Raw genomic sequence first — 17,003 nt, 5'->3', positions numbered from 1 at the left:
GATAATGAACAAAGAGGTCACAAAGATCACATGCTTCAAAGAGCAGAAGGCAGAGCAGAGATCACATGCTTCTGAGGAAACAGGACCAGAGCACAACCAGAAACTCCTGATAAGGGTCTGTGTTCAGCGGTGCACGTATTGTCTTGATAAACATCTTAACAGAAAATGGGGTTTGGGAGCAGAGAACCTGTCTGACCACAAATTTACCAGGGCAGAGATTTTTCCCCACCTTAGTAAGACTGAGGGTACTACAGGAGACCAGGGCATAACTCAGTCCTTATCTCAACCACATAGAACACTCCCAGAGTGACCGTTTATAGACCTCCCCCCAGGAATGCAATTCTTTTCCTAGGGTCTTAATATTATATTCCTTGCTAGGAAAAGAATTTAGCAATATCTCTCCTACTTGCATGTCTGTTTATAGGCTCTCTGCAAGAAGACAAATATGGCTCTGTTCTGCCTGACCCCGCAGGCAGACAGACCTTACGGTTGTCTTCCCTTGTTCCCTAAAATCACTGTTACTCTGTTTATTTTCAAGGTGCACTGATTTCATATTGTTCAAACACACGTGTTTTACAATCAATTTGTTCAGTTAACACAATCATCACAGGGTCCTGAGGTGACATACATCCTCAGCTTACCAAGATAACAGGATTAAGAGATTAAAGTAAGACAGGTGTAAGAAATTATAAGAGTATTATTAGGGAAGTGGTAAATGTCCATGAAATCTTCACAATTTATGTTTCCTCTGCTGCGGCTCCAGCCAGCCCCTGCATTCAGAGTCCCTGACTTCCCGCAACGGTGGATATTGCCACATTATGATAGCCAGGATGTGGGAACAACCTAAATGTCCATAGGGTAAAGCAAATATGGCATATATGTGCAATGGAGTATTATGCAGCCCCTAAAAAGAAGAAAGTCCTGCCATATGCAATAATACAGATAAAGCTGGAGGACACCATGCTAAGTGAAATAAGCCAGTCATGGGGCAAATACTGTATGATTCTACTTATAGGAGGCATCCAACATAGTCAAAGTCAGAAACAGAGTAGAATGGTGGTTGCTGGGGAATGGGAACTTGCTGTTCAATGGTACAAGGTTTGTTATGCAAGGGCAAAAAAGTTTTCAAGATATTTGTTACAGCGTTGTGCCTATAGTTAACAATATTGTATTGTTCCCTTAAAATTTTATTGTGAAGGTAGATCTCATATTAAGTGTTCTTGCCACAATTTAAAAAAACTAAACAAAAAGAAAGGGAAAAATAAGTGGATGGACAGAAAAGAAGACATGTATGAAGGACTAAGGAATATATGAAAAATGTTTACCAAATATGAGTTAAAATAACGTGCTCTCAGTTCTTGCTTATTTCTTAATGGTAGTACCTGGTACTGGCAAAGAGTAAGAAACAGCACTCACATGTACAGCTCCTTAAGGGTGAATTACAGCAGCTGCAGCAGAGAGCAAACACCTTCTACCCAGGAATTCTGTTTTTCAGAATTGGGTCTAGGAAAATAATTCATTTACTTATTTACTGCTTTTCAGAATTATTTACAATGGGGGAGAATTGGAAACAACCTAGATACCTTATAGGAATTAAGTTCGTTGACATTTTAAAGACATTTCTGAAGGCATTAAAATAACAATATAAAGGCTTATTTAATCCCATGGAAAGATAAGTGTGAAATTTTTAAGTTTAATAAGTTTATTAAGCTTATAGTAAGTTTAAAAACAAATTGCAGAGCAGTCTGATGTGTAAGTAATTTAAATTAAAAAAAAATTCTTGCTGGCTGCGGTGGCTCACGCCTGTAATCCCAGCACTGTGGGATGCCAAGGTGAGCATATCACGAGGTCAGGAGATTGAGACCATCCTGGCTAACACGGTGAAACCCTGTCTCTACTAAAAATACACAAAAAAAGAATTAACCGGGCATGGTGGCGGGCACCTGTAGTCCCAGCTACTCGGGAGGCTGAGGCAGGAGAATGGCGTGAACCCGGGAGGCGGAGCTTGCAGTGAGCCGAGATCGCGCCACTGCACTCCAGCCTGGGGCACAGAGCGAGACTCCGTCTCAAATCTACAATGAACATATGGTTTTTGTTTTTAAAAAGCAAACATTGTACATGAATTGAAAGCATTACTGCTTTTAATTTAAACTCTTATTTTGCTTATTACAAAATGAAAGGCAATATCACTGTTCTTTGAGAGCTTATCAATGGAAATTGATCAGTGGTTGGAAGTTGATTGTTTTTCTAATTGCTTTGTGTTAATTTTTTGATAATTACAATATATCTTCGTACCGAGGAAGAGGATAGTGTGGAAAAATTGGGCCTTAAGTTGAAGGTTATACAACTGGAATAGCGAATTGAACTTATTACATTAAAGACTATGAGGAGTAAAATGAAGAAAATGTTGCAGTTAATGCTGTGTTAGGGAAAGTAAGGAAATAAATGTTAAGATTAATGTTCCATATTAGGCTAAAGAAGATTGATTGGATAGAGATGCTTGAATCTCCGAACAAGCCACTTGGTTTAAATTTTAATCTTCCTCATTCTTTATGATAATTAACAATAACAGACAAATTGAGTGCATTTTGTAGCATCTAAGCACACTATACAGATTATGCTAGAATCTTGTCTAGAATCATGACATTGTTTTCTAAATCCCTGATTTAAAAAAACACATTTCTATGCAGATTTCAGTGGAATTTGTTTGTTTGAATATACTGTGATATTACAACATATTGACTTACCAAACATTTTGTATCATCATCTTTTGTTATTTAAGCCTTAGTATAGACTTTACACATCATTTGTTTTTCTTTGTGTCATTATGAAAACTCGGGTCATTTTGTAGGCTTTCTATAAAATTATTCTAACACTTAAATTTCTTAATTTTTTTCTGGCTCCAGGATTTTTGAAAAAAAGGAAAGTACAAACACATATAATAAAGAAAAATAGAAGTCTTGCCTCTTCCACCTCCCAGAGCATTGCTGACATTTTGGCATGTTTGCTCCAATATACTTTATCCTTTTTGTTTGAAGTTGAGATCCTACATTGCATAAAATTTTAAATCATGGTTTTGTTTTCCACTGTCATCCTAACACAGGCTCTGCTTCATAGAGACTCATCTTTTGTGTGTGTGTGTGTGTGTGTGTGTGTGTGTGTGTGTGTGTGTGTGAGGAGAAGTTTCGCTCTTGTTGCCCAGCCTGGAGTGCAGTAGTGTAATCTCTGTTCATTGCAACCTCCATCTCCTGGATTCAAGTGGTTCTTACCTGTCACCATGCCCCGCTAATTTTTTGTATTTTTAGTAGAGACGGGGTTTCACCATGTTGGCCAGGCTGGTCTTGAATTCCTGACCTCAGGTGATCCCACCCGCCTTGGCCTCACAAAGTGCTGAGATTACAGGCATGTAATCTCACCACCACACCCGGCTCATAAAGACTCATAGCTAACGTTTTACCAACTACAAACTGTTCTACCTTAGGCACTAAAATTTCCTTATTTTTTCCTCTCTTGTCCTCAAGTGATGCGTATCTTTTCCTCTTAAATTAAGACTTTAAAAAATAACAAAGACCCTTCTTTTAGGTACTTCTCTCACATTCGTTCAGTTTCAGAAAATACAGAGTGCCTGAGTGGTAACAGATGATCAAATAATCAAAGAATTTTTTTGAACCAGTTTTTTTTATCTTGGCTCTTCCTAGAGGCATATATAGTATAAAAATAGTTGTGACCTGAAAGTAATTGCTTATCCGGTTACTTAAATGAGCAAACATAAAGTGTGTAAGAGAGTGCTTGGAGCAGTAGATTGTAAGCAATGGCCATTCATGTTTAGGGATTGCCAGGGCAGCTCCCTTGCTTTGGTGCACTTGTGCTGCACGGCCACCAGGAGGCAGATTATGTTTGGGAAAGAATTGAAACCTAGTTTGTGCAGTTCTGTCATGTGTCGAATTCACCTTGCTATGTTTGTGTGTGTATTTCACTGTACAAACGAATGACTTTTGGCTTTTCCTCCTCACTGGAACTGTTTTAGTTTACTCCTGCAGCTTCTTACTCTGCTGTTAAGAGATATCATTAAGAATGTTTATTTTTAGTATGTGTGGTTATAGCTTAATGTAATTCAAGTAAAAATGTTAATAAATCTGATTAATTGGTGATTAGATTGCTAATTTCTTCTTTTAGGGAGTCTAAAGAACTTCCCTTTTAACAAGGATAATTTAAGGCCGGGCGCGGCGGCTCATGCCTGTAATCCCAGCACTTGGGAGGCCGAGGTGTGTGGATCACCTGAGGTCAGGAGTTCAAGACCAGCCTGGCCAACATGGTGAAACCCCGTCTCTACTAAAAATACAAAAATCAGCCAGGCATGGTGGCGGGCGCCTGTAATCCCAGCTACTTGGGAGACTGAGGCAGGATAATCACTTGAACCCAGCAGGTGGAGGTTGCAGTGAGCAGAGACCGTGCCGTTGCACTCCAGCCTGGGCAACAAGAGTGAAACTCCATCTGAAAAAAAGAAAAAGGATAATTTAGAATTTACTATTACTGAATAAACAGCAGACACAACCAAAATAAAGAAAAACCGCCTCCTACTATATGGAGTGGTGGCATATCTGTTTTTAATCATATCAAAATTTGACTCCGTTCTTCTATTTATGTTTTTAATGCTGATTGATTTCTTGGTTTTTACAAGGTTTTGGGGGGTAGAGGAAAAGGTTCTGGTATATTTTTAGTAGGTAGAATCTGGAAGGAAAAGGTGTTTAGGTTTTTTAATAATAAACTGGGATGAAGTAAAAGGCAACCCCTAAAAGCAGCTTGCCTTGACTTTAATTCCTTGATCATTTGGCTTCAGTTGCCATGGTGCAATGTATTTAGCGGGTTTTCCATCAGTGTATGAACTAGGTGTATCTTTCTCACAGGAGCCCTGGACAGGTTATTGGGTCTGTCTCCGTTGCTGACAGCCTCTAAAATGGCAAGTTGGGGGCTTGAGTAAAGAGGGAGGGGATCTGAGGGAAGAGGACTTACTTAAATTTTCCCTTCCTCCCTCTCTCCTCCCCGCTTCATAACCTATTCTATAGAATTTCTAAAAGAACTGCTTCCTGCCGGTTTTAGTAGCACTTACTAGTGTTATTTATGGTAACAATTCTGCATTTATTTCTGAGTCTTATTTTCTAGGAAATCTTGGAAACTGGCATAGGACATTTTTAAAACATTGTTTTGTTGTACTTTATAACATTTTTTAAAAATGTTAAGAGCTGAGGCTATTTGTGGTTTATTGGAATTAGCTTAAGTGGGCATATTGTTGTTAATTCTCAGATCCGTATCTTTGTTTTACAGGTTTTTTTGGTTTTTGCCATTGTGTTTTAATATGCTTTTACAAGCCACTCTGCTGAAATAAAAATTAGTAGATAACTGGCAAAAGATACTGATAACTGTGCCCTCCTCACACTCCTAGTCTTTAAAGAGCGCTGTAAGAGCCCACTTGATGTTCTAAATTACTCACACAATAAATGTAATCTTTAGAATATGCCAATCTGATAGACTATTCCTCTGGAACTCTGATATTACCTCTGGTAGAGAAACCGTATTCATCTTTCATTGGTGACTATTTGTGAGGTCCTCAGCATGTGGGAATTAAAGTTGAACTTTAATCTTTTGACAATCTATCATTAATATATTAGAATAGAAATTTTCTTAAATATTGTAGTTGGGAACATTTATTGCCTGAAGTCTTAAAACAAAAAACAAAACAAAAAAAAACCTTTTCCAAAATACCAGGCTTAAATATAAGTTTACATGAAAAATATCTAGAGAAAAAAATGCTCCTATTATTAGTGCAAATATAAGGAGTGAAAAATGTTAAAATCAGGACACATTGTACTTTCAGGAAATCTTAATTTTTTTCTAATTATGAAATAAACACCAGGCATTGGAAGTAGTTAATTTCCCCTAGTGATCTTTCAAGTGGTTACAGTATCTGTGACATTATTGGTTGTTCTCTAAAGCTCCTGTGACCACCCACTTTCTCCTCCCCTTTACCGTCTCGGATGAAAACCCTAACAACTCCGCAAGCATGCACAGTGTGATGTGGTTCAGAGGCGGCTTCTGGACCTGCAGGAAGGAGATTTTATTCAGAGGAAGAGCATCGTTTTGGCAACATCTGGAAGTGAAAACGGAAGCCAGAAACACTTGGCTAGCCCTGGGGGATTTTTTTTCTTCTTTGCCTCTCTAGTGGAGTGACATTTGCTGTGTAGGCATGTTTCCTCTCACTGAATTTCTTGGCCTTGAAGAGTACTGAGTTTAAAAAGACAGTATGTGACAGTGCATGGACATCGCCTCTTCTGTGAAATCTCGCCACCTGCTCCGAAGACATGTTGTTGTCTCCCAAATTCTCCTTATCCACCATTCACGTACGACTGACAGCCAAAGGATTGCTTCGAAACCTTCGACTTCCTTCAGGGTTTAGGAGAAGCACTGTTGTTTTCCACACAGGTCTGTCTTGCGTACATCTCTGCTTAGTGTTGCATGGGGGACGTCTTCATTAATTTGCAGATGTTTATCAGAGGTTTTTCCAAGGAGACGGATAATTGGAGAAACCAAGCTCTCTCTAATGAGAGACGAGGCTTAATTTAAAAATTGTTCTCTGTTGCTTCAGCACAAGTGCATAATACTTTTACTTTTAGCAGCAGATTGTGTTGTGTGTGTTGATGGAAGACAGAATTGTTGCCTTGGTGTTCCCTAGCTCTTTCTCTGTCACCAGCCAAATGTGTGAAAATCAGCACCTGTTAAATTATATTTTACTTCCAGTGGTTGGGAAATAGGACATAGGTAAATTTAGAAGAATATTTCTTTTTCCCCTGTGTAGATGAGAAGGTTTCCATCCTTTTTCACTGGATAGTTTCTCAGTCAGATTAGACAGTTAGTTGTAATATGCTGAAAGATTTCCCTATTCTAAACACTTCTGACAGAAAACATCCTAATGGTTTTGGGGAAGTAGTAAGTGAATCGCAAATCTAGTTTTCCAGTCTTCATAGTAATAACATGTGCAATCTCAAAATACTTCCCCTGAGGTTTATGTTTGTATCTGCTTTTCATTCTCTGTGCCTAAGATGAAAATAAATTTAGTATATATTTTAGGCACATGGTGACCTGTCTGCTCACTTTTAGGGGATTGGGTTGGCCTACATTGCTACTTTTGTTCTAGATGATTTTTACAACCACAGTGAATTAAATCGGTTTTCTTCTGTAAAATATGTTAGCTGGGGTGCTGTTACATTTGTTTTGGGCTGGTTGGTGTTAGGTGTTGCAGGATTGTTTGATGAGGATGTAAATAGATTTTTTTTTCTGCTTCATGTGCATGTGACCCCTCGTGTGTCTTGTTTTGCACTTGGCTCATCTCTGCCCCTGGGGAGTTTTTTTCAGCTGACTGTTTTTAGTTTTCCCAGAGGCATCTCCCTTCTCTGTGGGAGAATTCTGATTTTTTCCAGCCCCTCTCTCTCGTGTTTCATAACTCCCCTTGACCTGTCATTTGAGTTTGCCAGCCTCTCCCTTTCAGTCTGAGCTGCCAGCTGAAGGTAAATGGGGGAGGCAGTGAGGAGGTGGTCAACAGTGGCCCTCCTCTCCCAGCCCAGGGCCGCTGCAGCCCTTCCAACTGAAAAAATTAATAGGTGGGGGGGGGGAATTAAAGGGTACCCTATATTCCCTATATTTGCAATAATTTGTCTGATTGAAAGTAGCTCCACATCGCTTTTAACGAGTTTTTTTTAAAAAAAAACTACAATCCACACCCCAAGTTAAAAATAAAATCAAACAGTGTGGAAGGTTGTGCAGTCCTAGGCAAGCCTCTGTCTTACCCAGGGTCGCTGCCTGCGCTCCGTGGAGACAGCCACTCTCAGGCTGCTTGTACAGTGCCTTTGCACGTTTCCACTCGCGTGTAAATCTACGTAGGTCTTTTATATTCTTTTTTTGTTATACAGAAATAAAAGCGTACTATATATTCTATACCTTTTTAAAGCTAATGTATTTTAGATTTGCATGTGATCACATGTTTATCTGCCTCATTAAAAAAAAATTAGTTCTGTAACATTCCATTGTTGGATAAGTCATGATTTACTTAACCAGTGCTCTGGTAGTAGACATTCTGAGTTGTTTGTAGTGTTGTTGTGAAGCAGGTAGCTTTCCAAGACAGCTTAAGCAAAAGACAGAAGGCTTCTGTTACCAGAGTTTGATTAATAGTGATGTATTGGGCACATTTTATTTTCTAAACTTATGTAAAACTATTTTTTGTTGATTTGCAATCATAATCTTTTGAGCTAGAGTTCACAAAGAGGTGATCTAATCTGTCTTATACCAGGAAGTCTCAGGCCCAGAGAGGTGAATTCACTTGCCCAAAGGCGCACAGTAAGTGGCAGAGATAGGACTACAACCTGGGACCTCTATTTAGAATTTTTGGCGTGCATATTTTCCAGCTGTGAATTTTGCTGTAATTTTGTTAGATCCAAGGAATAGCAGGGATGGAGAAAGTGTTTTGTGTGTTGGAGGCTTTTTAAAATCCTGTAAGGAATATAATTCTGCTTACTCCCAATATCAGTCTTTTGTGGGCTTATCCGTATTATGTCATTTTAATGTCCGAGAAATCGTCCGTCAAGTGGGTATTGACACCGTCGCAGTGACTCTTATCTGAACGGACTGTCAGCAGTACCTTGGGTTTGTATCCTTAGTGAAGGAAGTGGTGTTGGTTGCCTCTGTGCAGTGGTGTTGACCTGGATTCCAAGAGGCCTGGATTATAGCCTTGATTCTGCTAGTGACCAAGTGAATAGCCCTGTGCACCTAACCTCACAGGGCTACAAAATAAGGGAATCACATGAGATGACTTCCAGGTTCTCCTTAGCCTCAAAATCTCTGAATTTTCTGACTGAAGATTTGAAAACCCTCGGTGTATTACTCTGCTTGGAAATTCATCTTATCTAAATGAATTGTCTCCTTATTTTTACCTCCTAAATTCAGTTAATACTCCTGAATTATCTGTTTCTTTTCATGACACCATGTATCTGCTCATCAGAACCCACTTTTGTTTTCTGTTGTTGTTTTTTGTTTGTTTGTTTTAGATGGAGTCTCGCTCTGTCGCTTAGGCTGGAGTGCACTGGTGCTATCTCGGCTCACTGTAACCTCCACCTCCCAGGTTCAAACAATTCTCCTGCCTCAGCCTCCCGAGCAGCTGGGATTACAGGCATCCACCACCACGCCCAGCTAACTTTTTGTATTTTTAATAGAGATGGGGTTTCACCACGTTGACCAGACTGGTCTGGAACTCGTGACCTTAGGCAATTCGCCTGCCTCAACCTCCCAAAGTGCTGGCATTACAGCACAGGCATGAGCCACCGTGCCTGGCCATACCCCACCTTTGATTCATTACTTGTCCTGATTTATCCACGATGAATTGGTTGCCAAACTCTTAAGACTCCATCATTTGAAATCTCTATTTGTTTTTACCCCCTGCCATTACCCTAGTTCAGGCACTATTATGTTGGAGCATTGAAATTGCTCTTCTTGGCTGGTGCCAATGGCTCACACCTGTAATCCCAGCACTTTGGGAGGCCAAGGCAAGAGGATCACTTAAGGCTAGGAGTTTGAGACCAGCCCTGGAGAGTTAGCGAGACCCTGTCTCTATTTAAAAAACCACACACACAAAATTACTCTTCTAATAAGTAAAAAGTGGCCAAATATGAACAGTTTTGTATAATCCAGGCTAAGATGTTGACTGGGCTTTCTGAAAAGCTTTCTATTTGGTCTGTGCCTCCAGCCTTTCCCTTGCTTCTAAACTGTCTTTCGCATTACAGATTAATGCATTCATTTCATAAGGAAGTACCCATTAGACGTGTACTGTGTACCAGGCATGATGGTAGGTGCTGAAGGTATGGCTGGGAGTAAGTCAAATGGACCCTGCCTTCACACAGCCCACTGTTTAACAGAAGGAGACAGAGCACCAGGTAATAACACAGGGTGTGGACCGGTGCCCAGCCAGCTCTTAGCAGGTGGAGGTACCTTTAATCCAGGTCTTCTAGTAGAAGTGCCTTTTAAGTTGCGTTCTCAGGAAATGGAGAATTAACCAAGGAACCAAGTGTTTCAGACAGAGAAAAAAAGCATGTAAAAGCCTGGAGGGGTTTGAGGAAGGGCTCCTTCAAGGAAACAAAAGAGTTATAATATTTCTGAGCATAGAATGTGGTGGGACGGGGGCTGGCCATTATAGAGATCCAGCCAGAATAAGCTTTCTCACTGATCCCACGTAGAGGGCACTGCAGTAGGACTCTTAACATTTTATACCTATCTGTGGGACAGAGACTAGAGAAGTCACAGGCTCTATTTCCCAGCCTCCCTTCCAAGTAGATACAGTCATGTGACTGAGACCCGGCCAATGAGACGGAAGCTTAAGCGACCTGGCACCTGGGCACTGGGCACTCTGATATATTATTGCTGGGTGGTGTCCACCACTGGTGAAGCGTGCTGTTGGATCAAGGCTATCTTTCCGCTGTAAATAGGGGAGAGGAGAGAATTTGTCAGGAGCTGTGCATGATGTTGCAGGACCTCAGGCGCAGATGAAAATCTCAGAAGTCCAGTGATGTCTTCCCTGACGTGGGGAAAGGTCAGCAATAGTCTTTCTTACCAAAGTATTAAACTCCGTCTCTTTCAGAATTTTACCTCAGCGTACTCGTTCTATTTTTACAATGAGGCAGGGGAAGGAAAAGACTTTGCTAAGAATTTATTCCCTGCCACTTAGCAGTCAGTTTTTCTGTGAAGCTGGAAATTCTTGTATTAATTACTATGAAGAGTGTCATTTGAACCTCACAGGTTAATTTCCTTCTTGACTCCAGTGAAGGCAATTCAGTACACTAAGGACAGAATTCTTTCTGCTGAGCTAGTGACATTAAATGTGATTACTGCAGCACAAAGGAGGAGGAACACGTGTACATACATATCGAGGAATGGCAGAGTTAGTATCAGGACAAAATATTTCCATTTACTTTTGCTATTTTATTATATTTTGAACTTTTAGGTTCAGGGATACATGTAAAGGTTTGTTACACAGGTAAACTCATGTCACAGAGTTTGTTGTACAGATTATTGTACAATGAATAGTTTATTGTACAGATGATTTCATCACCCAGGTATTAAGGCCAGTACCTGAGTTATTTTTTTCTGCTCCTCTCCCTCCTCCTACCCTGCACCCTCACATAGACCCCCGTGTCTGTTTCCCTTCTTTGTGTTCATGAAGAGAACCGTTTTAAACAGGTGTTCAGTAAGAGGCAGGCAGAATGTGAATGCGTTTCTTTACAATGAAATTCATCAAATTATGTTCTTGCATTTGGTATTCACTTTCGACTCCTTTTAGATGGAATTAATAGCTTCACTAAGAAGCAGCTTGTCTCCCCTGAAGAAAAGCAGCTTCGAGGTTGTTTAGTGGCTCCACCACTGAGTGGATCCTCATCTCTGCTGTCTTCTTAGCCCTGTCTTCGTGATTGTTGCCTCATGATCTCACAGTGGCTGCTCCAGAAAGGAAGAAAAAGAAATGAGGAAGGGGTGGTGCCAGGTCGCTTAAGCTTCCGTCTCATTGGCCGGGTCTCAGTCACATGACTGTATCTACCTGGAAGGGAGGCTGGGAAATAGAGCCTGTGACTTCTCTAGTCTCTGTCGCACAGATAGGTATAAAATGTTAAGATCCCTATTGCAGTATCTGCCACAGAGAAGGCAGAACAGGTATTTCTCAAGCGGATGTTGGCTGATTATAAATGAGGGGAGTATATTATTTAACAAGTTGGATCTTGCAACAGGCCTTGCTGTTTATTCTATGCATTTTGGAGGGGCATTGATTACGTATTTGTAATGATTCCAGTTAAACTTTCAAGTTGTTTTATTGTTTGGATGTAAGTCTTAATATTTGATTTTTGATCTCTCGAATGAATTTTCAGTTATAAAATACATTGGGAAGGAATGTGCTCAACTTTAAGTGTGGCTTTTGTATGCTTAATATGTTATTGTTGCATTTATGGATGTATTATGGATTAGGAGGGCATTTATTCATGTACCGTTAAGGTGACAGTAAATAAACTTCAGTTTCTCTTGTGTTTTTCGTACCACAAAATGTAGACGTCAGTGAGGCCATATTAGAAAGCTTCCATTAAAATACCACATATGTTAGAATTTGCATGTGAAAAGATAAAATTTAGGCTTTTGTAGAATGCAGAAGAAATCAAAAGGACCAAGATGAAGAAGAATGTGAGATGTAGCCTTTCACTGCCCCTTAGTTATCTTACTGTGAATCCAGATTCTTCCTTTCAGCCTCCTTGAAGGCAGTCATGAAGGATTTTGCTGGACTCTTGCCACATAGACAAGCGTTAGCTAAAAACTGGTATTATGAATGGTATGATGCTGAAATCATTTTGTTGTGGATTGATTCCAAGCTTCGGTAGCCGTGGCAGTTCTAGAGCTGTAGCTTTGCCGTGACATGAAAATCTGCCCTTTTGTAGTTACAGCTTTCTGTTGAAGAAGACAATAAAGTGTTAAATGGCAAGTTTTGTTCACAATAGGTAAGATTTTGGAAAGTTTTTTTTTTTTTTTTTTTTTTTTTTTGACCGAGTCTCGCTCTGTCGCCCAGGCTGGAGTGCAGTGGCCGGATCTCAGCTCACTGCAAGCTCCACCTCCCAGGTTCACACCATTCTCCTGCCTCAGCCTCCCGAGTAGCTGGGACTACAGGCGCCACCACCTCACCTGGCTAGTTTTTTGTATTTTTTAGTAGAGACGGAGTTTCACTGTGTTAGCCAGGATGGTCTCGATCTCCTGACCTCGTGATCCTCCCGCCTCGGCCTCCCAAAGTGCTGGGATTACAAGCTTGAGGCACCGTGCCTGGCCGATTTTGGTAAGTTTTTAAAAGTGAGGTGTTGAAAGAGACCGTACGTCCTAATCTGACAAGTTTCAGATAATTAGAGTTTTATTACACTAAATTACATTTTAACGTGGTGTCCATTTTCACACACAAATGGAAAGGAAATAATTAATTATGGTTTGGAGTAGCATTCAGAATGGGAAGGATAGCAGTGTTTTTCCTCAAGAGACATTGGAGGAACATGGCAAGCTGTATATAGTAAATGTTTCGTTAGAACAATGTATTCTGGTTAATTAATAGAGAATTACCCTACAAATAAAGTAATATACTTTTTATGAGCTTTAAAACATCTTTCAGAGCTAAGAATAATACTTTATTAATAATGTATGCATATTATTTTCTTAGAAACACAACAGATGTGATTTAAAGATATCTAATATTTAATATCATATTTCTGTGTTTAAGCAATATTTTGGGTTATTTTAGTACACGAAGGTCCTTTTTATGAACATCAGCAATTATGTGGCTCTGTGGAAAAGTAAGACTAATAGAGCTTTCTTTTTGGGTGAGAGATTTGCCTTTTTTCTCCCTGGTGAGCTGAGTCCTAGGCACCTCTGTTCCAAATTGCTTGTCCTTAACTGCTTAGTATTTTGAGAATGATGTTCTCTTTTTATTTGTTGTCTGTATTATAAATATTTCTAGTATTTAACTGGCTATTTTAATTTTCGTTTCTGTTGTAAGATAGTCTGTTTTTTTCTTTTCCTTTGGGAAGATACCGGGTAATGGGATTGCTGGGTTGAATGGTAGTTCTGTTTTTAGTTCTTTGAGGAATCTCCATACTGTTTTCCATAGAGATTGTACTAATTCACTTCCCCCCAATAGTGTATAAGCATTGCCATCTCTCCACATCCTTGCCAACATCGATGGTTTTTTGACTTTTTAGTAATAGCCATTCTGATATGAGATGGTATCTCATTGTGGTTTTAATTTCCATTTCTCTGATGATGAGTGATGTTGAACATTTTTTCGTATGTTCTACTTTTGCATGTGTTGGCTGCTTCTCTGTCGTCTTTTGAGAAAAGTCTCTACATGTCCTCTGCCCATTTTTTATTGGAGTTTTATGTTTTCTTGTTGAGTTGTTGGTTTTCCTTATAAATTCTGAATATTAGATATTTGTCAAATGCATAGTTTGCAAATATTTTCTCCCATTTTATAGGTTGGCTGTTTCCTCTGTTGACTGTTTCTTTTACTGTGCAGAAGCTTTTTAGTTTAAGTCCCATTTGTCTATTTTTGTTTTTGTTGCATTTGCTTTGGAGATCTTAGTGATGAATTCTTTGCCTTGACCAGTGTTTTTTCTCGTCCGCCCCTGCCCAGGAATTTTTATTGTTTCAGGTCTTACGTTGTAAGTCTTCAATCTGTCTTGAGTTCATTTTTGCATGTGATAAGAGACAGGGCTCCAGTTTCTCTCTTCTCATTTTCCCAGCACCATTTTTTGAATAGGATGTCCTTTCTCCGTTGTATGTTTTTTTGCTGACTTGTCAAAGATCAATTAGCTGTAAGCATGTGGCTTTATATCTGGGTTCTCTGTTCTCTTCCATTGATCTGTGTGTCTATTTTTAGACCAGTGTCATGCTTTTTTGGTTGCTATAGGAGGGAGGCAGTGCCTTCTTAAAAGTATTTCTGAATGTGGTGAATTTGTGTTAACTCTTCTTTGAGTTAGTAGTCCATTTTAGGTCCATAAGAGTATGAGAAATTTGCTTTTTTCCTGCCAACTATGTGAAAAATAGTTAAGGGTGAGTTTGGACTGTTGCTTCAGGAAAAAAATTTTATAAGCATAATTAACCCAAACAAGAATTTTTTATATGAATAAAAGAAGTAGAACCCTTTTTCATATAATATGAGCTATTGCAACAAATTCTACCAATATAGTAATGAAAAGTTTAAATGCTGAGGCATCCTAAGTCCTCCTCCCACCCCCCAAAAATAATTGGCTTGGGTATTTTTTTTTTTTTTTTTTTTGAGATGGAGTCTCGCTCTGTCACCCAGACTGGAGTGCAGTGGCACGATCCCAGCTCACTGGAATCTCCGCCTCCCGGGTTCACGCCATTCTCCTGCCTCCGCCTCCCTAGTAGCTGGGACTACAGGCGCCCGCCACCTCGCCTGGCTAATTTTTTTTTTATTTTTAGTAGAGACAGGGTTTCACCGTGTTAGCCAGGATGATCTCGATCTCCTGACCTCGTGATCCGCCTGCCTCGGCCTCCCAAAGTGCTGGGATTACAGGCGTGAGCCACTGCGCCTGGCCTGGCTTGGGTAATTTTAAATGTCTAAACACTGTGCTTTGCTGAGCTTAAAATTGTCCATTTTCAGTAAATGCCGTATCTACCTAGAAATAGAAAAATATTGTATGTCTCCTGAATTATTACTGTTAACTCTTTTAGAGTAAACAGCTAATGAAAGGAACACTGGAAAACTTTATACGAACGTAAGCTAATAGTTGACATGAATGATAACTTTAAAAAACTATATGTAAGATTGCATAGGCAGGATAAGCACCTGCCACCAGATGCTGGGGAAACCCTGACTGAAGGAACTTGTGTGTAGGTGTCCCTATGAGAACTTTTAGATGTGTACGATTAGATGAGGCAGATAGAAGGGAGTTTTCTGTCTGTCCACACTGCTAGCAGAGAGACACCCCTCGCCGGCCTCTGAGTTCATAACCTATGTTTTGTCAACCCCACAAACATCTGTTTTTAATGCAATACATTGTGGAAAGCACATACCATCCAGTCAGTGACTGTCACCTTTCTACAGATAGGTTGAGATTTGGAGTTGAAGAGGTGAACGCTAGGGAAACATGAGTCAGCAGAGATCTTTGGTGTCTTTGTGGCTCTCTGAGCAATACCACCCTCTTATGTGATACTTCTCCCGTCCCCCAGAGCACCGGGGCAGGTGCACACCCACCACAGCAGTGCCCTCATGGTAGATTTTAATAAATATATTTCATGAGTGAGTGAGTAGGTCAATGAGTATACCCAAAAGTAGACAACATTCCTTTCCAAATTCTGTGTTTAGTTTGTGTTTCATGGAACCCAAGGCAATCTCCCTCAGTAGGTCTCCTCTCTGACTGGATTTTATTAATGTGAAAAGCCAGCAGATTGCGGAAATGTGTGGCTTGTTTGACGTAGAACGGATGCGTCCTGAGCTGCTAGTATGTGGTGATGGTTAGTCCGTGTCTGAATGGGTAGGCTTTTTTTCTCAAAATTGTTTTTGGTCTTGGGATATGGAGGACTGTTTGCCTAAGTGACTTGAGCCTGAGAAATGGGCATCTTCCTCTTTAACCAACTACTTTCTTTAAGAAGATGATACATGACTTCATTGCACTAGTTTTAAATTTTATTAAATTGAGGTTTCTGAGTAGAAAGAACAAAGATAGCCAACAGTGTTATCCAGCTGTTTTCCAGATGAGCCAAGATCTTTGGTTCTGGCCTTTGTTTTCCTGATGGAGGTCGCCATTTCATTAGAATGAGTCCCAGTAAGGCTGGATCACAGCTGAGGGTGGTCATTATCTTGTTGAGAGAGATCTGAATCGATGTAGAAGTTAACATTTAATTTTAAGATTTCTGATTAAATTGATCCTTTGAAATCAGAACATGTTCTGTTAATAGGTACAATAAACAAAATAATTTATACTTTTGCATAAAAGCTTTATTATCAAAACAGTAACATGCTGATAAACGAGGGTAAGGGCAAAGTTTGGCTGATGTTACGCTAATTTCACGTAAGTAATGAATCCTGCAGGATTTAAGGGAAACCCCTGGCTTTTCAGTACTGTGAAGTACCTGTTGATGAGCCTTGGGGCTTTGAGCATCATTGGAGATTCTTGCATCATCTCTGATCTGCAGCTGAGCCAGGAGTGGGGAGAGAGTGGGAAGCATGTGGAAACTGGAAACTGGGTCATCGGCTGCCGTGTGGTCACACTTCATCCTTAGGGAGCACAGTATATGGAGCGGAAGATTGCGTGCACAGCGCGCATTTCCAGCTCCACAGAGAGGACAGTCTGTTTGCTCATTTGCTCTCATTTTAAAATTTGAAGACACGTACTCTTAGACGAATACATAGTGTGTTCTTTCCTCCT

The 17,003-nt window shown here is 40.0% G+C and overlaps 1 protein-coding gene across 11 annotated transcripts in view; it reads left to right on the top strand.

Annotated features, from left to right (window-relative positions):
- The window catches only part of MTUS1 (microtubule associated scaffold protein 1), a 164,825-nt gene that overhangs the window by 104,652 nt on the left and 43,170 nt on the right, over positions 1 to 17,003 (top strand). Inside the window, exon 1 of one of the 11 annotated variants that reach the window (XM_007961747.3) lies at positions 6,052 to 6,480. The exons of the other annotated variants lie outside the window; for them this stretch is intronic. Within the exon in view, the coding sequence (XP_007959938.1) occupies positions 6,360 to 6,480 (121 nt within the window). The 5' untranslated portion in view covers positions 6,052 to 6,359. Of the gene's footprint in view, positions 1 to 6,051; positions 6,481 to 17,003 lie in introns of those variants that run through there. 11 annotated transcript variants of the gene reach the window in all.

Source organism: Chlorocebus sabaeus, chromosome 8 (genome assembly GCF_047675955.1).
Source record: "Chlorocebus sabaeus isolate Y175 chromosome 8, mChlSab1.0.hap1, whole genome shotgun sequence".
Lineage (NCBI taxonomy): Eukaryota > Metazoa > Chordata > Mammalia > Primates > Cercopithecidae > Chlorocebus > Chlorocebus sabaeus.
The sequence above is the reverse complement of the archived record's forward strand: the minus strand, read 5'-3'. Positions and strand labels throughout refer to the sequence as shown.